The sequence below is a fragment of the Bufo bufo genome, chromosome 4, assembly GCF_905171765.1.
Source record: "Bufo bufo chromosome 4, aBufBuf1.1, whole genome shotgun sequence".
Classification (NCBI taxonomy): Eukaryota; Metazoa; Chordata; class Amphibia; order Anura; family Bufonidae; genus Bufo; species Bufo bufo.
Genome location: NC_053392.1, coordinates 60,660,249 through 60,684,236, shown reverse-complemented (window position 1 = coordinate 60,684,236; position 23,988 = coordinate 60,660,249). Strand labels below are relative to the sequence as shown.

At 45.6% G+C, this 23,988-nt stretch overlaps 1 protein-coding gene across 1 annotated transcript; it reads right to left on the bottom strand.

The window, feature by feature from the left end:
* Window positions 1-1,570: 1,570 nt before the first annotated feature.
* Window positions 1,571-22,076, bottom strand: SLC66A3 (solute carrier family 66 member 3). Its single transcript, XM_040430969.1, has 7 exons — window positions 21,867-22,076; window positions 18,476-18,558; window positions 15,509-15,578; window positions 15,251-15,308; window positions 5,206-5,326; window positions 3,107-3,148; window positions 1,571-2,077 (listed from the first exon to the last, which is right to left on the bottom strand). Exons 1-7 carry the CDS (start codon window positions 22,001-22,003, stop codon window positions 1,977-1,979), a joined length of 612 nt encoding a protein of 203 aa, XP_040286903.1. The 5' UTR covers window positions 22,004-22,076; the 3' UTR covers window positions 1,571-1,976.
* Window positions 22,077-23,988: the final 1,912 nt, after the last annotated feature.

Below are 23,988 nucleotides of genomic sequence, written 5' to 3'. Positions count from 1 at the left end.
GGATCCATTACCAGCGGTCGGACGGAGCCTGAGGCCTCATCAAAATGTGAGTAAATAATTGTGTAATTAAGGGGTGTGTGTAATTAAGTGGGGGTTTGTAATTAAGGGGGGTGTAATTAAGGTGGGGAGGGAGGGGGTGTAATTAAGGGGAGAAGAGAGGGGGTGTAATTAAGGGAGGGGGTGTGTAATTAAGGTGGGGAGGGAGGGGGTGTAATTAAGGGAGGAGGTCACATGTAATTAAGGGGAGAAGAGAGGGGGTGTAATTAAGGGAGGGGGTGTGTAATTAAGGGGAGAAGAGAGGGGGTGTAATTAAGGGAGGGGGTGTGTAATTAAGGTGGGGAGGGAGGGGGTGTAATTAAGGGGAGAAGAGAGGGGGTGTAATTAAGGGAGGAGGTGTAATTAAGGGGAGAAGAGAGGGGGTGTAATTAAGGGAGGAGGTCACATGTAATTAAGGGAGGGGGTGTAATAAAGGGGAGAAGAGAGGGTGTGTGTAATTAAGGTGGGGAGGGAGGGGGTGTAATAAAGGGAGGAGGTGTAATTAAGGGGAGAAGAGAGGGGGTGTAATTAAGGGGAGAAGAGAGGGTGTAATTAAGCAGGATTTGTTCCTTTTATTGATGGGGATTTGGATTTTTTTAAGGGGGTGCAGTTTTTTATTTTATTAAGGAAGGGTTAAGGGGTGGTTAATGGGTTTTATTAAGGGGGGTTAATGGGTTTATTTCGTTAAGGGGGTGTGCAGAGGTTTAAAAAAGTTTGTGCATGTTTTCTTAACTTTCTTGGGGGGGGGTTAGTGCCAAACAAAGGGTTCGCCCCGGGTGCCAAATGCTCTAGGTACGCCCCTGATTAGAAGACACCTATGTGAAGCCGAGCGATCTGCAAGAAGCCCCCGCAAAGTCCCATTTCCTGAAGAGGTTACAATTTGCCAAAGAGCACATTGACGGCCTAAAGAGACATTTTGTGGACTGATGAAAGTAAGATTGTTCTTTTTGGGTCTAGTGGCCGGAGACAGTGACCTCCAAACACTGAATTCAAGCCTGGCTATGAGCTGAGCGCTGCGATTGGCCAGCGCTACAGCATAGGAGAAAGAGACGCCGGCAGGTTCCCCTGGGTGGAGCCCAACTATGACTATACCGGAGAACGGAGCGGCACCCGGGGATAACAGTAAGTGCAGGGGGATCCCTGGGCGCCGCTCTTCACGTCTGTATAGTCAGTTTACATACTTTATTCTGGTGAAAGGTCCTCTTTAAGCGATTCAAAAGGAAAGCAAAATCTTCTGCTATTTTTTTGAACTGTCTAATATTCACTTTTTTCTTTTTAGAGGAACAACACAAATTTGATATTTTTCTTCATGATTTGATTTGGAATAGAATGTGTAGTGTTCCCAATGCATTTGTGTGTATGGAAATAAAAGCTATTAGAAGGATTTTGAGCTTTATTCACTTTTTTTTAAACACACTGCTATTATTTTGAACACAACTGTATGTGTTACAGAGAATAACGACACAGAAATGTGAGATAATACGGATAAAAGAATAGGACATGCTCTATATTTTTTGCGGGGCCGCAGAACGGAAGTCTACGGTGTGCTGTCTGCATCTTTTGCAGCTCCATTGAAATGAATGGGTTAAAGTTGCGGAATGGATGCGGACTCCTTCATACGGTCGTGTGAATGAGCCCTTAGACTCGTGAGCTGTCCACCATGATTCTCTAGATAAATCGGAGGTAGCTACAGGCCTCAAATCTGTACAACACAATGCATGACACGTCAGCAGGATACAGCGAGAAGGGCTTCCCTGTTCTCCTACCGCACCCTGGGAGTGATGCTGAAGAGATTTAGGGAATAGCTATGCAAGCGATCCCCCTATTCCTTTTTGGGGAACCATTATTTTTACAGTAAAGATATAATTCAGTGACCTGTGATAAGTGGATTGATCATAAGTAGTCCCTATACTGTAGGATGCAGTTCCTGACGTGACCCCTCAGTCCTCCTTCTTCTCGTCAGCCGGCTTCTTCCTATATTTCAGGATGGCGAGCACCACCCAGCAGTTGAGAACGAACATGACAATGAACCGCACGAGAACTGAAAGGAGAAATCATTGCATTACTTAAAGGGGCGGCCAGAAAAGCAATGCGTTATTGAACAGGAGCGTTAAGATCCGATAGGTCCGTCTCAGAGCTCATTCACACCAATGCGTCCGATTTTCCACCTGCAAAAATACAGACAGATCCCAGGTGCATTCTTCTATTTTTCCCGCTGTCATCCATTGCAATGGTTATTCTAATCTTCAAAAACAGACCTGAATAGGATCTGCGGTGATATTCTCCGGTCAGGCACCAAAAGATCTGGTGTGCATGAGGCTTTAGGCTAGGTCTACACTACGACATGTGTCACGCGATACATAGGGCACAACTACACTGCGACATTTTGTCGCGCAACTATTTTTATAATGATAGTCTATGGTGTCGCAGAGATCTATTGTGTCGAAAAATCTATTTCGAATGGATTTTTTGCGACTGTCGCAGTGAGACACCATAGACTATCATTCTAAAAATTGTCGCGCGACATTGGTGTGACAAATGTCGTCGTGTAGACCTAGCGTTGGGCCTCTTTCACACAAGCGAGTTTTCCACGCAGGTGCGATGCGTGACGGGAACGCATAGCACCCGCACTAAATATATATATTTTTTTCCAAGCATCAGTTCTGCGTTGCGTGAAAAACGCAGCATGTTCTATATTCAGCGGTTTTCCACGCAGCCCTGGTCCCATAGAAGTGAATGGGGCTTCAGTGAAAAACATTGCATCCGGAAGAAAGTGCAGATGCGATGCGATTTTCACTGACTGTTTCTAAGAGATGTTGTTTGTAAACCTTCAGTTTTTTATCACGCGTGCGGAAAATGCAATTGCAGACAAAACTGACTGAACTTGCAAAATGGTGCGAGTTTCACTGAACGCACCCGGAGCCAATCCGCCACGCTCGTGTGAAAGGGGCCTTATACTGATGAGCAGTAGCAGCTGGAGACGTGTAATGTCATGGAGCTTCAGTGCGTCCACCATGCCCGTCAGTGCTGTGCCAAGGCCACTTTCTTTACCATCCGTGCTGTGACGTACCTGCAATATCTCCTGTGGTCATCACCGTTGTAAATATCCTTGCTGCAAATAAAGAATAAAGCTATGAATACAGAGCACGGAAACCTTTTATAATATTCCTGCTATATTTTTGTAACTGTGCCAGGGGTTAAAAAATGTCATCATTCATACAGGCCTTCAGCTAACATCTGGAGCTTTTAACCACAAAAAGAACAAAAGTGCAAAAAAGTAAAAAAAAAAATTATCACCAGCAAAAACTTACGTGTGAATCCACCTTTAGGAACCTTTCACACGAGCGAGTTTTCCGCGCGGGTGCAATGCGTGACGTGAACGCGTAGCACCCGCACTGAATCCTGACCCATTCATTTCAATGGGTCTGTGTACATGAGCGTTGTTTTTCACGCATCAGTTCTGCGTTGCGTGAAAATTGCAGCATGTTCTATATTCTGCGTTTTTCACGCAGCCCTGGTCCCATAGAAGTGAATGGGTCTGCGTGAAAAACGCATTGCATCCGCAAGCAAGTGGGGGTGCGATGCGTTTTTCACTGATGGTTGCTAGGAGATTTTGTTTGTAAACCTTCCGTTTTTTATCACGCGTGTGAAAAACGCATTGCACCCGCGCGGAAAAAAACTGAACTGAAAGCAATCGCAGACAAAACTGACTGAACTTGCTTGCAAAATAGTGCGAGTTTCACTGAATGCACCCTGAACGCATCCGGACCTAATCCGTCACGCTCATGTGAAAGGGGCCTTACAAGCATATTTTTGGGGGTGGTGTTTTTCAGTCCCACGTTTTACTTGCCTTTTTTTTTTTTTTTATGTTTTATTAGCGTTTTCAAAGCATGTAATACAAAAGATTACGCAATCACTATTTTGAGACAATTGCACATGAACATCATCAAAATACAGTTCCAATATTACCCATTTACAACTTATTTTCCATAGAGATGAGCACACGTTTTAATAGATATGTAACATGCTTTCACCAATTTACTCCCCAACCTTCACCCTCTCTGGATGTGCCTCCTTTTTACTTGCTTTTAATTAGATTTATTTTTAAAAAAAAATAATCTATAGTGAAGTTCATGGGAAAAAAGATGAAAAAAAAAAAAATGAAAAGAAGCCACACCAGGCAATGCTGTGATTCGAAAAAACACCAACTGAACAAAAACCCAGTGTTTGTTGGGAATTTTAAAAATTCTTATTTGCCAACATGTAACATCAGGCTGTGGAGTTTTTGTGCTCCTAAAAAAAAAAACACACATCAAAAGAAAAACCACAAGTAAGGCCCCTTTCACACAGGCGTTGCAGGAACACACGCGATTTTTCAACGCGAATGAAAAACATTGTAATGCGTTTTGCACTCGCGTGAGAAAAATCGCGCATGTTTGGTACCCAAACCCGAACTTCTTCACAGAAGTTCGGGCTTGGGATCGGTGTTCTGTAGATTGTATTATTTTCCCTTATAACATGGTTATAAGGGAAAATAATAGCATTCTGAATACAGAATGCATAGTAAACTAGCGCTGGAGGGGTTAAAAAAAAAAATAATTTAACTCACCATGGTAAAAGATCATGTGATGACCGGAGTGATGTCACCACAGGTCCTGTTCCTGTAATGAATACTCACCACAGGTCCTGTTCAACAAAGGAGACAGACGAGAAGTCGGGCAGTGGACTAAGGCGAGTTAAATTATTTTATTTATTTATTTTAACCCCTCCAGCGCTATTGTACTATGCATTCTGTATTCAGAATGCTATTATTTTCCCTTATAACCATGTTATAAGGGAAAATAATAATGATCGGGTCCCCATCGTCTCCTAGCAACCGTGCGTGAAAATCGCACCGCATCCGCACTTGCTTGCGATTTTCACGCAACCCCATTCATTTCTATTGGGGCCTGCCTTACGTGAAAAACGCAAAAAGAGGAGCATGCTGCGATTTCCACGCAACGCACAAGAGATGCGTGAAAATCACCGGTCATGTGAACATCCCCATAGAAATGAATGGGTCGGGATTCAGTGCGGGTGCAATGCATTCAACTCGCGCATCGCATCCGTGCGGAATACTTGCCCGTGTGAAAGGGGCCTAATAGTGTCACAATATGAAAGGTGACGTACTAGCACAGGTATAAGTCGCCATGCCCCAGGTCAGTGCGCTAGCTTGTCCGGAGTCCTGCGTGCGCCATAGATGCTGGAGCTGGAGGAACTTGCTTGATGCACTGATCAAAGTACATAAATTCTGCAAGACAGAATATTACTGTAAAGATACAAAGATTGTAACAACTACCTTACAAAATATAGGTTCCGGATACACAATATCTCCTACTACTCAATTATTGGCAGGGGATTGCTAAATATACGCTACTTTCACCCAAAAATTCACACAATGTCTGACACTGCAGATGGACCCGGGGTAAAGTGAATGGATTTAGATCTTAGTTTCACACTAGCGCTAAAATCTTCATAGCTATCGATGAGCGAACTTCGGTTTTCAAGTTCAACCTACAAGTTTTGGGTTTAGGGTCCATTCACACGTCCGCATCCGTTCCACAATTTTGCGGAACGGGTGCAGACCCATTCATTTTCTATGGGGCCGGAATGTGCCGTCCGCATCCGCACTTGCGCATCCGTGCTCCCGTTTCTGCAAAAAAAAATAGAACATGTCCTATTCTTGTCCGCAATTGCAGACAAGATTAGGCATTTTCTATTATGGTGCCGGCGATGTGTGGTCCGCAAATTGCGGAATGCACATTGCCAGTGTCCGTGTTTTGCGGATCCGCAAAACACTTATGGACGTGTGAATGGACCCTTATGGTCCGTGGTAGCGGAATCCCTAACGGAATTCTTAGCTAACCCGAACCTTGTACACCAAACTTGAAAACACATGTTCGCTCATCGCTATTCATAGCTGGATACTACCTTTCCCCCGATAGAGCCCATTGACTATAATGGGACCCGGCCTGTTTCCGGCATTAGTGTCAGGATTTGGCCTGACAAAAAAAAAAAAAAAAAAAAAAAAGTATTGAGCTGCCGAAACATGCCGTACCCCTGCTAGGTCCCATTATAGTCAATGGAGCCTGGCAGTGCTCCACCCACTTTGGGCTATGCAGAATACGATCAACTGCGACAGGCTGTTCCTCTGATTTTAGCGCCATTGTGAAACTAGCCTTAATTACAGATTTCAGTGAAACCACTTTTCTTTTTTCTTTTTTACTATATGCCATTTAAAGAGGTAAGGGGTGTTCTGCTTTTTTTTTTTTTTTATATTGATGATGACCTATCCTCAGGATAGTTCATCAACAGGGCCGTCTTTAATATTGATTGGACCCTGGGCAAAAATTTACTTGGGGCCCCCTGGATCCTGCCTTCCCACACTTTAGCAGGCAATCACGCCCTCCACCACAACACACACAAAAAATCCACACATCTGGTAGAGTACAGTGAATGACTGTAAATACTTCCAGTTCTGAAGACTCCAGCGGCTCAGGATCAGTGCTCTGTGCATCTGGGCTCAGGGCTGGAAGTGGGCACCGCTCTGCAGGAAGGAGACCAGGGCTCGGCTCACCCTAGTGTTACAGTGCACCCCACAGTATGCAGTATAGCACCCTATAGTATACAGCACCCCACAGTATGCAGTATAGCACCCTATAATATACAGCACCACACAGTATACAGTACCCCACAGTATATAGTAGAGCAGTATAGTAGCCCACAGTAGAGCAGTATAGCACCTCACCGTATACAGCACCCCAAACTATACAGTACAGCACTCCACAATATACAGCCCCCCACAGTATACAGTATAGCACTCCACAATATACAGCACCCACAGTATACAGAACAGCATTATAGCACTCCACAATATACAGCACCCACAGTATACAGCACAGCAGTATAGCACTCCACAATATACAGCCACCCACAGTATACAGTACAGCAGTATAGCACTCCACAATATACAGCACAGCATTATAGCACTCCACAATATACAGCACCCACAGTATACAGCACAGCAGTATAGCACTCCACAATATACAGCCACCCACAGTATACAGCCCTACACAGTATACAGCCCCCCACTATACAGTAGTTTACAGTATATTAGCATAACAGCCCTCGTCACCTTTTTCTGATGTAATCTTCACAAAAAAAAGCTCCACAGTTAAGGCAAACTTCTACAGCAACACTCCTGGTAGAAAGGACCTTGATGACCTCATAGCCATGTGACCAGTAATATTGCTAGGTTACTGGTCACATGGTGATGATGTCATCTAAGGTCCTAGAGAATCACAGCTCTCACAGTATGTTGCCTGGAGTGCCGGCAGGCTGTCACTACCAGAGCTTTGAGACGTTCTCACAGCTCTGTTTCTCCGCCCCTGGGATGAGGTCTTTACTTTCTGTTTCCTTCCTCCCAGCTGTTCCTCCTATGTTTGATTTCTCTGCCTTTAAATCACCCCTCCTCCTTTGTAGGGTGTGGATTATATTTCTCATTTGAGTTGTAGCTCTTGCTTGAGTATCTTCACTTGTATGCTATCATTTCACTGGACCTGTGTTCTGCTGCAGCAAGTACTCCGGATATTGGCAGCTGTCTTTGGATCCGTCTTCACTGCTGCTGCAGCTCCTTCAGCTAAGTGTGCAGACATTGTAGTGTATCTGTTTGTTTTCTGACTGGATCCGAGGCGACCACGGTTCCCTCCATATACTGAGCAGGGCACCGGTGGCCGTGCCCCTTCCACTATTGTAGGGGTTACAGTGGTCATCAGTCTTAGGTACGCGGGCATGCCTCGTTCCACCATTTGGATCCGGGCATGTGCTTAGCAGCATAGGGAGAGCTTTGAGGGTCTGACAGGGGTCACCCTTTATCCTCCCTAGTTTGGGTCCGATCAGTAGCTCTATTTACTGTGTATGCTCTTGTTGCTCACATACAGCCGTGACATTATAATCCACCAAAACCGTCTTTTTTGACATGGATCCGCTTTCTGGCCTGGTTGACCGCATGCAGGGTCTTTCTTTGGAGGTAGCGGATCTCCGTCAATCTATGACTCAGCTTCAAGCATTGGGCTCTGCTCCGGCCCATGGAGTCTGTTGCGAGCCAAAGGTCTCACTTCCGGAAACGTTCTCCGGGGGCAGTGAGAATTTTGTTCGCTTCAGAGAGGCATGCAAACTCCATTTTTGCTTGTGTCCCCATTCCTCTGGTAATGAGGAGCAGAGGGTGAGGATTGTCATCTCCCTGCTATGGGGTAATGCTCAGACTTGGGCTTTTTCGCTGCCATCAGGGGATCCCTCCCTTCGATCCGTGGAAAGATTTTTTGTGGCCCTGGGGCAGATATATGATGACCCGGATCGTGTTGCTCTGGCCGAATCTAACTTAACGTTTTTTATGCCAGAACAAACTGTCTGCGGAGCTTTATTGTTCTGAATTTCGGAGATGGGCAGCTGATTCAGGTTGGAATGATGCGGCACTCCGGAGTCAGTTCTGTCCTGGTCTCTCAGAGAGATTGAAAGATGCGTTTGCTTTCCATGAGAGACCAACGTCCTTAGAGTCTGCCATGTCATTGGCGGTACGCCTTGACAGGCGTCTAAGAGAAAGAAATGAGACCTCTCTGTCCAGCCATTGTCAGTCTAGGGGCAGTGGTGCGGACTCATTCAGTGTGCAGGGGCCTCATCCTGTCTCGGTCCCCTCTGAGGAGGAGCCCATGCAGCTAGGTCGACTTGCCCCTGATAAAAGAGGATTTAGTCCTCAGAGTATGGTGTGTTTTTGTTGTGGGGGCATAGGTCATTTGGCAAATGTTTGTCCGTCTAGGAGATTCTTGAACTGTACTAAGAGTGATAATAAGAGAAAAACCTCAAAAGGTAAATCATCAAACTCTGCTTCATCTGCTACTTTGGGCAAAGTTGATGTAGGAATTGATGCTTTTCCTCTGACCTGCAGTTCCCGTTTTCTCCTGTCTGCCAGGGTGGCGCTAGAGAGCAAAGTCATTTCTTGTGAGATTTTTGTCGATAGTGGAGCGGCCGTCAATCTTATTGACACTCAATTTGTAGCCATGCATGGTTTTCAGGTTTGCACATTAGAAAAGGATATACCTGTTTTTGCTATTGACTCTGCTCCACTCTCACAGAGATCTCTGAAGGGCATTGTTCACAATATCCGGTTAGCTGTAGGTGACACTCATGTGGAGGATATATCTTGTTTTGCCCTTAACGGATTGCCTTCTCCTCTAGTTTTGGGGTTACCCTGGCTCACTAGACATAACCCCACTATTGATTGGCAAGGAAGGCAAATAAATGAGTGGAGTGACTTTTGTAGAGTAGAATTGTCTCACAGCGACTTTTGCAGAGGTGTCTACTAAAACTGTGCCATCATTTCTCTCTGATTTCTCGGACGTGTTTTCCGAGAGCGGTGTTCAGGAGCTACCTCCTCACCGGGAGTTTGACTGTCCCATTAACCTCATTCCCGGCGCCAAGCTGCCAAAAGCACGCCTCTACAATCTCTCACAACCGGAAAGAATCGCAATGCGAACCTATATCTCCGAGAGTCTCGATAAGGGGCATATTCGTCCCTCAAAATCACCTGTTGCCGCTGTTTTGTTTTTTTTTTGTTAAAAAAAAAGATGGCTCTCTGAGACCTTGCCTAGATTTTAGGGAGCTGAACCGTATCACGATTCACGATCCCTATCCCCTTCCTCTGATCCCGGACCTCTTCAACCAAATTGTTGGGGCCAAGGTTTTTTCCAAATTGGATTTGAGAGGCGCGTACAACCTGGTCAGGGTCAGAGAGGGGGATGAATGGAAAACGGCCTTTAATACCCCTAACGGGCATTTCGAGAATCTCGTTATGCCTTTCGGCCTGATGAATGCTCCGGCCGTCTTTCAGCATTTTGTTAACAGTATTTTCTACCATTTAATGGGGAAATTTGTATTGGTGTATCTTGATGATATTTTGATTTTTTTCCCCTGATGTTCAGACCCATCAGGATCATCTTTTTCAGGTTCTGCAGATTCTGCGGGAAAATAAATTGTACGCCAAGCTGGAGAAATGTCTTTTTATGGTATTGGAGATTCAATTTCTGGGTTTACTCCTCTCTGCTTCTGGTTTTCGCATGGATCTGGAGAAGGTCCGTGCTGTACTTGAGTGGGAGCTTCCTGAGAATCAGAAGGCATTGATGCGCTTTCTGGGTTTTGCGAACTATTACAGAAAGTTCATTTTGAATTATTCCTCTGTTGTCAAACCCCTCACTGACATGACAAAAAAGGGGGCGGATTTTTCCTCTTGGTCGGAGGAGGCGCTTGCAGCTTTTTCTAAGATTAAAGAGAGTTTTGCGTCTGCTCCCGTCTTGGTGCATCCCGATGTTTCCTTACCTTTTTATTGTTGAGGTGGATGCTTCCGAGGTGGGTGTGGGTGCAGTTTTGTCCCAGGGCCCTTCTCCTGCCAAATGGCGACCCTGTGCCTTTTTCTCTAAAAAACTCTCCCCGGCAGAGAAAAACTATGATGTGGGAGATAGGTAGTTGTTGGCCATCAAGTTGGCTTTCGAGGAATGGCGCCATTGGTTGGAGGGGGCCAGGCACCCTATCACCGTTTTTACCGACCATAAGAATCTGGCATACTTGGAGTCGGCCAGGCGTATGAATCCGAGACAGGCCAGATGGTCTCTGTTCTTCTCCAGATTCAATTTTGTCGTTACATTCCGCCCTGGGATCAAAAATGTGAAGGCTGATGCTCTCTCTCGCTGTTTTCCGGGAGGAGGAAACTCCGAGGACCCGGGTCCCATTTTGGCGGAGGGGGTAGTTGTTTCTGCTCTATATTCTGATTTGGAGGCCGAGGTCCAGGCTGCCCAGACTGAGGCACCTGCCCGTTGTCCTTGTGGGAAGTTGTTTGTGCCTCCTGAGCTACGTCACAAACTCTTCAAGGAGCATCAAGATACTGTTCTTGCTGGTCACCCAGGGAGTAGAGCCACGGTAGATCTCATTGCTCGGAGATTTTGGTGGCCGGCTCTTCGTAAGTCGGTGGAGGGTTTTGTGGCTGCTTGTGAGACGTGCGCTCGCGCTAAGGTCCCTCGTTCACGGCCTTCAGGTTCCCTTCTCCCGTTACCCATACCGTCCCGTCCTTGGACACACCTGTCCATGGACTTTATCACGGATCTTCCTCGTTCCTCAGGGAAGTCGGTGATCCTGGTGGTGGTGGACCGTTTTAGCAAGATGGCTCATTTCGTACCTTTCCCTGGTTTACCCAATGCTAAAACGTTGGCGCAAGCTTTTGTCGACCATATTGTTAAATTGCATGGCATTCCCTCTGATATTGTTTCCGATAGAGGCACGCAGTTTGTGTCCAGATTCTGGAAGGCTTTCTGTTCTCGCCTGGGGGTTCGGCTGTCCTTCTCTTCTGCTTTTCACCCGCAGTCGAATGGTCAAACTGAGCGCCTCAATCAGAATCTGGAGACATATTTGCGCTGTTTTGTGGCAGAGAACCAGGAGGATTGGTGTTCATTTCTCCCTCTTGCTGAGTTTGCTCTGAACAACAGTCGTCAGGAATCTTCTGATAAGTCACCATTCTTTGGTGCATATGGGTTCCATCCGCAGTTTGGGACATTCTCGAGAGGGGCTCTTTCTGGTTTACCTGAGGAGGAGAGATTTTCCTCCTCTTTGTCTACCATTTGGCAAAAGATTCAGAGTAATCTTAGAAAGATGAGTGAGAAGTATAAGAGTGTGGCTGATAAGAGACGTGTGCCTGGTCCGGACCTGAATGTGGGTGATCTGGTGTGGTTGTCTACAAGAAATATTAAACTGAAGGTTCCCTCCTGGAAATTGGGTCCCAAGTTTATTGGGCCTTATAAAATCTTGTCAGTCATCACTCCTGTTGCCTTCCGTCTTGATCTTCCACGGGTTTGGAAGATACATAATGTATTTCACAGATCTCTCTTAAAACCATATGTCCAGCCCACGGTACCCTCCTCTTTGCCTCCTCCTCCGATTTTGTTTGATGGCAATCTGGAGTTTGAGGTTTCCAGAATTGTGGACTCTCGCATTGTCCGCGGTTCTCTTCAGTACCTCGTTCATTGGAAGGGTTATGGTCCTGAGGAGAGGATGTGGGTTCCGATGTCGGACATTAAAGCCACTCGCCTCATCAGGGCATTTCATAGGGCTCATCCTGAGAAGGTGGGTCCTGGGTGTCCGGAGTCCACCCGTAGAGGGGGGGTACTGTCACTACCAGAGCTTTGAGACGTTCTCACAGCTCTGTTTCTCCGCCCCTGGGATGAGGTCTTTACTTTCTGTTTCCTTCCTCCCAGCTGTTCCTCCTATGTTCGATTTCTCTGCCTTTAAATCACCCCTCCTTTGTAGGGTGTGGATTATATTTCTCATTTGAGTTGTAGCTCTTGCTTGAGTATCTTCACTTGTATGCTATCATTTCACTGGACCTGTGTTCTGCTGCAGCAAGTACTCCGGATATTGCCAGCTGTCTTTGGATCCATCTTCACTGCTGCTGCAGCTCCTTCAGCTAAGTGTGCAGACATTGTAGTGTATCTGTTTGTTTTCTGACTGGATCCGAGGCGACCACGGTTCCCTCCATATACTGAGCAGGGCACCGGTGGCCGTGCCCCTTCCACTATTGTAGGGGTTACAGTGGTCATCAGTCTTAGGTACGCAGGCATGCCTTGTTCCACCATTTGGATCCGGGCATGTGCTTAGCAGCATAGGGAGAGCTTTGAGGGTCTGACAGGGGTCACCCTTTATCCTCCCTAGTTTGGGTCCGGTCAGTAGCTCTATTTACTGTGTATGCTCTTGTTGCTCACATACAGCCGTGACACAGGCATGGCAGCACCCCCTGTGTAGCTGACAGCCTGACACCCGGGGCAGTGGCTAGCAGGGCTCAAGAGGCAGCTGCCTTGGGCCCTCCAGGAGCAACTGGGCCCGGGGCAGCTGCCCCTTGTTAAAGATGGCCCTGGTCATCAATATCAGATCCTGGCACCCCCGCCGATCAGCTGTTTGAAGAGAAGGCAAGGCTCATGCGAACGCTGCTTTCCCTTCATTGCTTACCTGCTAACCGCAACCGCAGCGGCAAGCAAGTGTAATAACAACTCAGCCTTCACCTACACTTCTATGGGACGGCTCTGTAGTATTCACTTGAATAGGAAGGAGCCGTCGCATTGAAGTTTACGGGACAGCTGAGCTGCAATTATACTTGCTCATCGCTGCGGTTGCATCGGCGAGCAGTTAAGCTTTCTCTTCAAACAGCTGATCGTGGGAGTTATTTTTTCCAGTTTTCGTTCAGTTTTTTTTACAGGGCCGTATGCAGAACCATTCACTTCAATGGAGCTTAAAAAAAACTGAAATGACTATGTGTGCATTCCATGTACGTAGGTCCGTTCCGCAAAAAAAAAACAGAACATGTCCTATTCTTGTCCATTTTGCGGACAAGGACAGGCATTGTTAAAATGGATCCGCAAATAAAATGGATGTCATCCTTTTTTTGTGCAGATCTGTGTTTTGCGGACCACAAAATACATCCGGTTGTGTGCATGAGCCCTTAATGCCCATTTTCTCCCAGGCTGTATACTTGACAACTTGTATAATCTTCATCGGTGAGCAATAGGACCTTTGATGACGTCACTACGCTTATCACATGGTCCATCACCGTGGTGATGGATCATGTGATGAGCGCAGTGACGTCATCAAAGGTCCTATTGCTCACAGATGAATACAGAAGAGATGCCGGCTGCGCGAACAAGTGGATTAAGGAGAGTTAAATTTTATTTTTATTTATTTTTTTAACCCCTCCAGCCCTATTGTACTATGCATTCTGTATTCAGAATGCTATTATTTTCCCTTATAACCATGTTATAAGGGGAAATAATACAATCTACACTACAACTAACCCAAGCCTGAACTTCTGTGAAGAAGTTCGGGTCTGGGTACCACAGTCGGTTTTTTATCACGCGCGTGCAAAACACATTGCACCCGCGCGATAAAAACTGAACATCGGAACGCAATCGCAGTCAAAACTGACTGCAATTGCGTACCTACTCGTGCGGGTTTGCCGCAATGCACCGGGACGCATCCGGACACGCTCGTCTGCAAGGGGCCTTAGGCCTCCTGCACACGGTGCAGATTTTTGAGTGGAAAATTCGCTTTACTGTATAGTGTGGGGGGCTGTAAATCTCATCTACATTGGGTGTAAATTTTCCATACTTGGGCTGCATTCACACTACCACATGAATGAATCCCACATCCATAGTTCAGTTCCGCGGCCCCGCAAAAAATATAGAGAATGTCCTATTGTTGTCCGTAGTTGCAGACAAGAATAGACATTTTCTATAATATTGGTGGCATGTGCGGTACGCAAATTGACGAACGCACATGGGCCGGTATCCGTTTTTTGCGCATCCGCAAAACACCACAGTTGTGTGAATGTAGCCTTAAATATGGTAAACTGACCTTTGGGGCAGATTTTCAAATCTGCAGAATGTCAATTTATATTGTGGATCCCGGAGCTTGTGTTGTGCAGAAAATCCTCACTGACTCGAATGCAGAGGTTATTTTCTGCAGGAATAATGGAGGATTTTTATGTGTGTTTTCAAGGGATATGAATAAAATAAAAATTTTATATAAAATAATAATAATAATACTCACCTGCCATGGTGGCAATTCCCTGGCTCTCCTGCCTGCTCCCATGCCAGTCTCTGCACAACCTGACCTTCTGCTTTGACGTCTGGCTTGGCAGCAGTCACATAGGACGAGACATCTTCACAGGAGGCCGGACTGTGATGGGAGCAAGGAAATCACCACCGGAGGAGAGTAATCTTTTGTTTTATTTTCTCCTGAGCTCATCATGTCTGCAGGAAATCTCTGCAACGTGTCCAGGGGGCCAGAGAAGAGGACCTTGTGTGCGAATCCAACAAAGCACTGACGAATCTGCAGCTGCCGTGTGATGCAATCTTGTCCTCATGGACCAGAATCTCCAAGGAACATCTCATCAGACAGAGGGCAAATAATAATCCTACCCAGAGCTAAAATAGTGTCCTTAAAGGGGTTGTTCAGTATTACTACGGGTAATGTGTGGTATGGCCGCTCAGCCACGTTCACCTCAATTTAGTTGAGCTGCAATACAACAGATGACCTGTAGACTAGTGTAACGTGGTTTCATATCATAGGTCGTCATCGTACTCACCAGGGCTATGTCTATTATCCATTTCTTCAGCACCAACGTGTTCCAGAGACCGAAAAACCTAATCTGCAGTTAAGATATGCAAACAATGGATTTGCTGAAATGCGTCAGTGGCCTGATGTACAGAATGAGCTCAGGGTTACAGATTTTTAGGGATCAGGGCGCCGGTCCATCATCACCATCAGCTATGAATTATTGAGGTGGTGATGGAACAGGCCTGTGATCCACCTGCTATGTGGTCATCTCCAGCGGAAAGGATACATCCCGGAGTAGGTCAAGGCGCTGCGCATACTGCCGCTGTAGTGGAGGATGAAGAGTAGAAGCACCGCGTCTGCAGAACACAAGATGGTAAGGAAAATATATATATATTATGCACTTATATAGCGGTACTATTTGCCGCAGCGAATTACAGACATTAGCATCGGGCTGTCCCCAATGGAGCTCACAATCTAAGGTCCCTATCAGTATGTCTTTTGAGTGTGGGAGGAAACCGGAGAACCTGGAGGAAACCCACACAAACACGGGGAGAACATACAAACTCCATGCAGATGTTGTCCTTGCTGCGTCCTCCATGTAATAATCCGTGATGAAATAAGAGGGATAGCAACAACAACAAAAAGAGAAAATAAACCATGAATTAGGCTACTTTCACACTAGCGTTCGGGTGTCCGCTCGTGCGCTCCGTTTGAAGGCTCTCACAAGCGGCCCTGAACGCAGCCATCCGGCCCCAATGCATTCTCAGTGGAGGCGGATCCGCTCAGAATGCATCCGCCTGCCAGCGCTCAGCCTCCGCTCAGTGAGCGGACACCTGAACGCTGCTTGCAGCGTTCGGGTGTCCGCCTGGCCAAGCGGATCCGTCCAGACTTACAATGTAAGTCAATGGGGACGGATCCGCTTGAAGATGACACTATATGGCTCAATCTTCAAGCGGATCCGTCCCACATTGACTTTCAATGTAAAATCTGAACGGATCCGCTCAGGCTACTTTCAGACTTAGAAATTTTTCTAAGTTATAATGCAGACGCATCCGTTCTGAACGGATGCAAACATCTGCATTATAGGAGCGGATCCGTCTGATGAAACATCAGACGGACCCGCTCCGAACGCTAGTGTGAAAGTAGCCTAAAGGGTAGGTTCACACTTGTATTAAACGGACACGGCAGCCTGTTGCAGTACACCGGATTCAGCCTAGCCAGATAACTGCCAGATCCCACTGAAAATAATGGGATCTGGCAGGGGTTTGGCAGCTTTCCAGTAAAATGCAGGACTCCATGTGCATTCCATATCTGCAACAAAAAATAGAACTTGTCCGTTTCGCAGAAAAAAAATATATATATGGAAGTCATCCGTACACGGAAGTCATCCGTTCATCAGTTATTTGGTCAGTTATTTCCATCAGTGATTGTGAGCCAAAACCAGGACTGGAGCCTCCACAGAGATCAGGTGTAAGGGATAGATCTGCACCTGTTCTGTGTTTTTGACCCGTATCCGATTTTGGCTCACAATAATAAGGGTCCATTCACACGTTATAACACTCCGTTTTATTCGGATCCATTAATTTCAATTGCCTCTGCAAAAAAGCAGACACCAATCATAGTGCTGTCCGAATCACGGAATCCGTTCCGTTTTCCTATTTTCGAGTATGCGGATCCTGAAAAAAAATTAAGCTTGTCCTACTTTCTGTCCGTTTTTCGGGTCCGTTGTCCACTCAAGTCAATGGATCCGCATAAATGTGGATGACATGCACAAAACCATCTGAATGTCATCCGATTTTGCGGATCCGTTGACAGGAAAATGGATGAAAAATAAAAAACGGAATAACGGAAACACGGAACAAATTCTGAAGCACTTTAGTAAAAAAACGGAAGGTTGTACTGAAAAACGGATCCACAAAAAAAAAAAAGGAACGTTTATCTGGAAAGGTAAAAATACTGACGTGTGAATGGGCTTATGAACACGAACGTATTCTCTTTCCGTGTCCGTTCTGTTTTTTTTGCTGTCCGTATATGGAACTATTTATTTCAATGGGTCCTTAAAAAAAACAGAAGGTACTCCATGTGCATTCCGTTTCCGTCTGTCCATATTTCTGTTCCGCAAAAAAATAGAACATGTCCTATTATTGTCCGCATTACGGACAAGGATAGGACTGTTCTTTTAGGGGCCAGCTGTTCTGTTCCGCAAAATACGGAATGCACACGGACATCATCTGTATTTTTTGCGGACTGCAAAATACATACGGTCGTGTGCATGAGGCCTTACTGATAATAAATAATTATAAAAAAGAAATAATATTATGATAAAGAAATAATAAAGCTTTATTTCACACAGTCAGTGATTTAGGCTTCATTCACACAGTCAGTGTTTGGTCAGCGATTTCTATCAGTCATTGTGAGCTAAAACCAGGATTGGAGCCTCCACAGACATAAGGTATAAGGCCTCTTGCACACGACCGTATGAATTTTGCGGTCCGCAGAAAAAACGGATGACGTCCGGAATGGAACATCTGGCCCCTAGATAGAACAGTCCTATCCTTGCCCGTTATGCGGACAATAATAGGACAAGTTCTATCCTTTAGCGGAACGGATATACGGAAACGGAATGCACACGGAGTACCTTCTGGGGGTTTTTTTGCGGACCCATTGAAATGAACGGGTCCGCAAAAAAAAAACGGAACGGACACGGAAAGAAAATACGTTCGTGTGCAAGAGGCCTAAGGAAAAGATCTGCTCCTGTTCTGTGTTTAGAGTCGCACCTGGTTTTGGCTCAAAATCACTGACCGAACACTGACGTGTGAACTTGGCCTTAAAGACACAGTACAATAGCGCATGTGGGACTTCATGACATTGCATGAGTCACATAAACCAACTGACCCCCTACTTACAACTATCGCATGTCACATATTGCACACAAATTTGCACCGTGATCGTTACACAAGATCCCATTCCATACATATAAAAGTGAAGTCTGGCCTTTAAAGGGTACCCATCATTTTATTTTTTAAACGTAACCTTTGTCATGTCATAGTGATGTCAAAAAATTTGAACGGTGGGAGTCTGGGGGCGCAGAGACCCCCACTGATCAATGAAATGGACCTCAGCGGCCCTCCAGCTGTTGCAAAACTACAACTCCCAGCATGCACGGACAGCCTACAGCAGGGCATGGTGGGAGTTGCAGTTTTACAACAGCTATAGAGCCACAGGTTGAGCATCCCTGGTGTACAGCACTTACCTTGTGCGATTAGGATGGGATACTCCAGGTAAGTCTCCATTGGGTATTCATAATACATGTGGTACCTCAGAAATACCAGAAACCTAAGGAGAGACACATGGCGTATGAAACGTGTACACGTCTGGTCTCTGCAGAATCAGGCCTGTTTCACACTTGCGTTGTTAATTCCGATATTGAGATCCGGCTCTCTATACCGGAATTAAACAGATCCATACACCAAAATTACCCTTTATAATCACTTTATCTCCCAAGAAAATTGAATAAAAAGTGATCAAGTCATACACACCCCAAAATGGTATTGTAAAAAAAGACAGATTTTCCTCAAATGAGCCCCCACACATCTCCGTAGACATAACTATAATGGGGGTCACGGGGGAGCAGGGGTTCTGTTAGGGTTGAACTTGCCACCTTTCCCAACAAAAAATAATAGTTACACAAATTAAAGGGTCTATTAAAGTTTTATTTAGCCTCTGTTTTTGAAATGATTATGGTGGGATTAGAACTCACAGCCTTCTACATTAAAGTCAAGAACCTTAACCTCTGGGCTATAGAGCTTCATGTTAGGGTCCATTCACACGTCCGTGGATCCGCAATACACCTGGCCGGCACCCCCATAGAACTGCCTATTCATGTTCGCAATTGCGGACAAGAATAGGACGTGTTCTATTTTTTTGCAGAGCCGCGTCCTGGAAAATCAGGGCTGAAACCTGGAAGTTCGGGGCCGTGCTCCGAAAATGCGGATGCGGAGAGCACATAGTGTGCTCTCCGCATCCCGTTCTGCCCCATTGAGAATAAATGGGTCCGCACCCGTTCCCGATATTGCGGAACGGATGCGGACCCATTTGCGGACGTCTGAATGGAGCCTAAACCTGCTGTACATATATTATGGCTACAAACCTAGTAGTTTCCCACATATTATGCATTCATATATATCAGAAGTATGATGAATATATATATATATAAAAAAAAAAATTTTTTTAGTAATTACACATTTATTTTGTGCCATACATTTTTTTACAATTACTAAAACAAATATAAAATTATACTTTTGCTGTATAGGAATACCTAACACTATGAGGTTTTTCTAGCACAGTTTAGCATAGCTCAGTGGTAAAGGTTCTTGCCTCAAATGTAGAAGGTTGTGAGTTCAAATCCTGGCAGAAACATTTCAGAAAGAGAGGCTAAATTTGACTTAAATACACTGGGTGTCCCCAAGCATACTGATAATGTTTGGGGATACCCCCTTCATGTTCATAGCACTGACTCCATGTATAGACACAGCCATATATAGAGTCAGAGCAGGGACTCCTAAGCCAGGATTCCCTGTATATCTTCAGCATAGACCTGAGTGGGCCCGGGTTTGCTGGGTGCTGACGCAGGCCCTGTGTAGATTCTATAGTAATGTGCACAGTGGTTACCCATTGGAGCCAGTATAGGTTGGTGTGAATTAAACTGATCCGTTTTGATGATGCATCCGTTCTATTAGGATGCAGTTGTGAGAAATCAAAACGGAAAAAAATGGATCCATCACTAAATACATTGAAAGTCAATGGGTGACGGATCCGTTTGTTTTAGGCTCCTTACATTGTTTTCAGTGACAAATCCGTTATTTTACTTTATTTCATTTTTTCAGTTTTTATGACCAGACACGCAGCTTGCATCGGTTTTGTGTCCGGTGACAAGACGGAATGCGGCCAGAACAGAAGACGTCCTGATGCCTCCTGAACGGATCTCTTTCCATTCAGAATGCATGAGGACTAAACAATAAAGTTTTTTTCCGCTATTAAGATCCTCTGCCAGATCTCAATACCGGAAAGTGACGCAAGTGTAAAAGTAGCCTTAAATATTAAATTATCATAATTCATTCTAAAATACATTTTTATCAGTGGGGTGCAGTAGTTACAGTCGCACCCGAGTCTCAATACCAGAAGGGTCTCAATGTTCCCCTTTTCCACACAGGACGCCAGTATTAGGCTAGGGCTACACAACAATAAGTCGCACGGCACAATTTTTGTAATGATAGTCTATGGGGTTGCACTGCAACATATTGAAAGAGGACAGTAGCAGAAAAACCCATCTTGGATGAATTTTTTGCGACTGTCGTGTCGCAGTGCGACACCATAGACTATCATTATAAAAATTGTCGTGCAACTGTTCTGCAACCACCGACATGTAGCCCTAGCCTCAGACCATACTTTCTATCCATGTGCAGTCCGCCGTTTTTACGGATAGCACACTGACCCATTCATTGCTATTGGGCCATGTACACGACCGTATTGTTTTGCAACTCCATTTGGCCATTCCACAAATTAAATTATTCTGTAGCGCTGTGTAATGTAATTCTAATAAAAGGAAGTCGCATAAAAAGCAATTCCCTAAGATAAATGACGGTACGTGCACAGGGAAGCTCAGCCCGTCAGACGCTGCGCTACATCACTCCATTATTCAGTCTCACTCTCTCATAAACGGAGGATTCTCATTATACAGGTATATTGGGGAATCGCCTTGTATGTAGTTTTCTTATAGATTACTAAAGGCTCACAAACGCAGACATTTTTAGGAAGTGTCACAGGCTTAAAGAGGACCTGTCCCCCCTCCTGACAGGTCTGTTGTAGTAAGGCCTCTTGCACACGATAGTGCCATTTTTTGCGGTCCGCAAACGGTAGATCCGCAAAAAACGGAAGCCGCCTGTGTGCCTTCCGCAATTTACGGAACGGGCAGCCCATTGTAGAAATACCTATTCTTGTCCGCAAAACGGACATGAACAGGACATGCTATATTTTTTTGCGGGGCCACGGAATGGAGCAATGGAAGCGGACAGCACACGGAGTGCTGTCCTCATCTTTTGCGGCACCATTGAAGTGAATAGATCCGCACCCGAGATGCAAAAAATGCGTCTCGGATGCGGACCAGAGTCCTAACTACCTGTATTCCCTGTGTAATAAAACTTCTGGAGCCTCCATTCATATTGTACCATTCCTTAATTATTCCCGCTAGAAGTTCTGAATGAATTGCTGGGTGTTACCAGCTGGAGGGGTGTCCCTGTACCAGTCCGACACTGGCAGCACAGATTGGGTAGTGTGAGACTGTGCAAGGACACACTCCCAACTGGTAACGGCCATCTGGACCTTCATTGCAAACTGCTAGAAGGTTTTCGCTACAAGGCAAGTTTGGGTTAATGGATTCAGAGGCAACAGCCAACAGAGCAAATTGCATAAAGTGTTAATGTAGTGCAGACAGCGAGGAGTTAAAGCAGGTGACAAAGAGTTAATGGGCAAAGAGCAGGCAGCATAAAGAGTTGATGAAGACAAAACATGCACGGTAAAGAGTTAATGGGGGCAGATTGGGCACTGTGAAGAGTTACCACCAGGTATATGCTGACACATCTTACCCTGTCACCTCCAGCAGCACACTGCCCAGGCTCAGCCCCTCTGCAGACTTGGCAGCCATGACTGACAGGATCTGGGGGAACTTCACCACCATGCACACCACCAGGGTGCTCCAGTTGGCAAACACCAGCAGCTCCATGTCCACACCTCAGCTGTGATGGAGGCGGCTGCTAAACTTCAAACAAGTCACTGCATGAGATCTCATTTCCTCTTCCTCCATGTCACTGAGGGGAGGGAAATGGCAGCTCCTCCCTAATATAACAATGAGGGTGAGGGAGCTGTGTCCTCCCACTGTTATGTCTGGTACTACTACACCCGGTATAAGTGCAGTCAGTGTTATGTCTGGTACTACTACATCTGGTATAAGTGCAGTCAGTGTAATGTGCGGTACTACACCTGGTATAAGTGCAGTCAGTGTAATGTGTGGTACTACACCTGGTATAAGTGCAGTCAGTGTAATGTGCAGTACTACACCCGGTATAAGTGCAGTCAGTGTTATGTCTGGTACTACTACACCTGGTATAAGTGCAGTCAGTGTTATGTCTGGTACTACACCCGGTATAAGTGCAGTCAGTGTTATGTCTGGTACTACTACACCTGGTATAAGTGCAGTCAGTGTTATGTCTGGTACTACTACACCTGGTATAAGTGCAGTCAGTGTTATGTGCGGTACTACACCTGGTATAAGTGCAGTCAGTGTAATGTGTGGTACTACACCTGGTATAAGTGCAGTCAGTGTAATGTGCGGTACTACACCTGGTATAAGTGCAGTCAGTGTTATGTGCGGTACTACACCTGGTATAAGTGCAGTCAGTGTAATGTGCGGTACTACACCTGGTATAAGTGCAGTCAGTGTAAGGGTCTATTCACACGTCCGTTTTTTCTTTCCTGATCTGTTCCGTTTTTTGCTGAACAGATCTGGACCAGATCTGGACCCATTCATTTTCAATGGGTCCTGAAAAAAATCAGACATTGAGCTGTCCGTTTTTTTCCAGGACCCATTGAAAATGAATGGGTCCAGATCTGGTCCAGATCTGTTCAGCAAAAAACGGAACAGATCAGGAAAGAAAAAACGGACGTGTGAATAGACCCTAATGTGCGGTACTACACCTGGTATAAGTGCAGTCAGTGTAATGTGCGGTACTACACCTGGTATAAGTGCAGTCAGTGTTATGTCTGGTACTACTACACCCGGTATAAGTGCAGTCAGTGTTATGTCTGGTACTACTACACCTGGTATAAGTGCAGTCAGTGTTATGTCTGGTACTACTACACCCGGTATAAGTGCAGTCAGTGTTATGTCTGGTACTACTACACCTGGTATAAGTGCAGTCAGTGTTATGTCTGGTACTACTACACCCGGTATAAGTGCAGTCAGTGTAATGTCTGGTACTACACCTGGTATAAGTGCAGTCAGTGTAATGTGTGGTACTACACCCGGTATAAGTGCAGTCAGTGTAATGTCTGGTACTACACCTGGTATAAGTGCAATCAGTGTTATGTGTGGTACTACACCTGGTATAAGTGCAGTTAGTGTAATGTCTGGTACTACACCTGGTATAAGTGCAGTCAGTGTAATGTGTGGTACTACACCTGGTATAAGTGCAGTCAGTGTAATGTGTGGTACTACACCTGGTATAAGTGCAGTCAGTGTAATGTGCAGTACTACACCCGGTATAAGTGCAGTCAGTGTTATGTCTGGTACTACTACACCTGGTATAAGTGCAGTCAGTGTTATGTCTGGTACTACACCCGGTATAAGTGCAGTCAGTGTTATGTCTGGTACTACTACACCTGGTATAAGTGCAGTCAGTGTTATGTCTGGTACTACTACACCTGGTATAAGTGCAGTCAGTGTAATGTGCAGTACTACACCTGGTATAAGTGCAGTCAGTGTAATGTGCGGTACTACACCTGGTATAAGTGCAGTCAGTGTAATGTGTGGTACTACACCTGGTATAAGTGCAGTCAGTGTAATGTGCGGTACTACACCTGGTATAAGTGCAGTCAGTGTTATGTGCGGTACTACACCTGGTATAAGTGCAGTCAGTGTAATGTGCGGTACTACACCTGGTATAAGTGCAGTCAGTGTAAGGGTCTATTCACACGTCCGTTTTTTCTTTC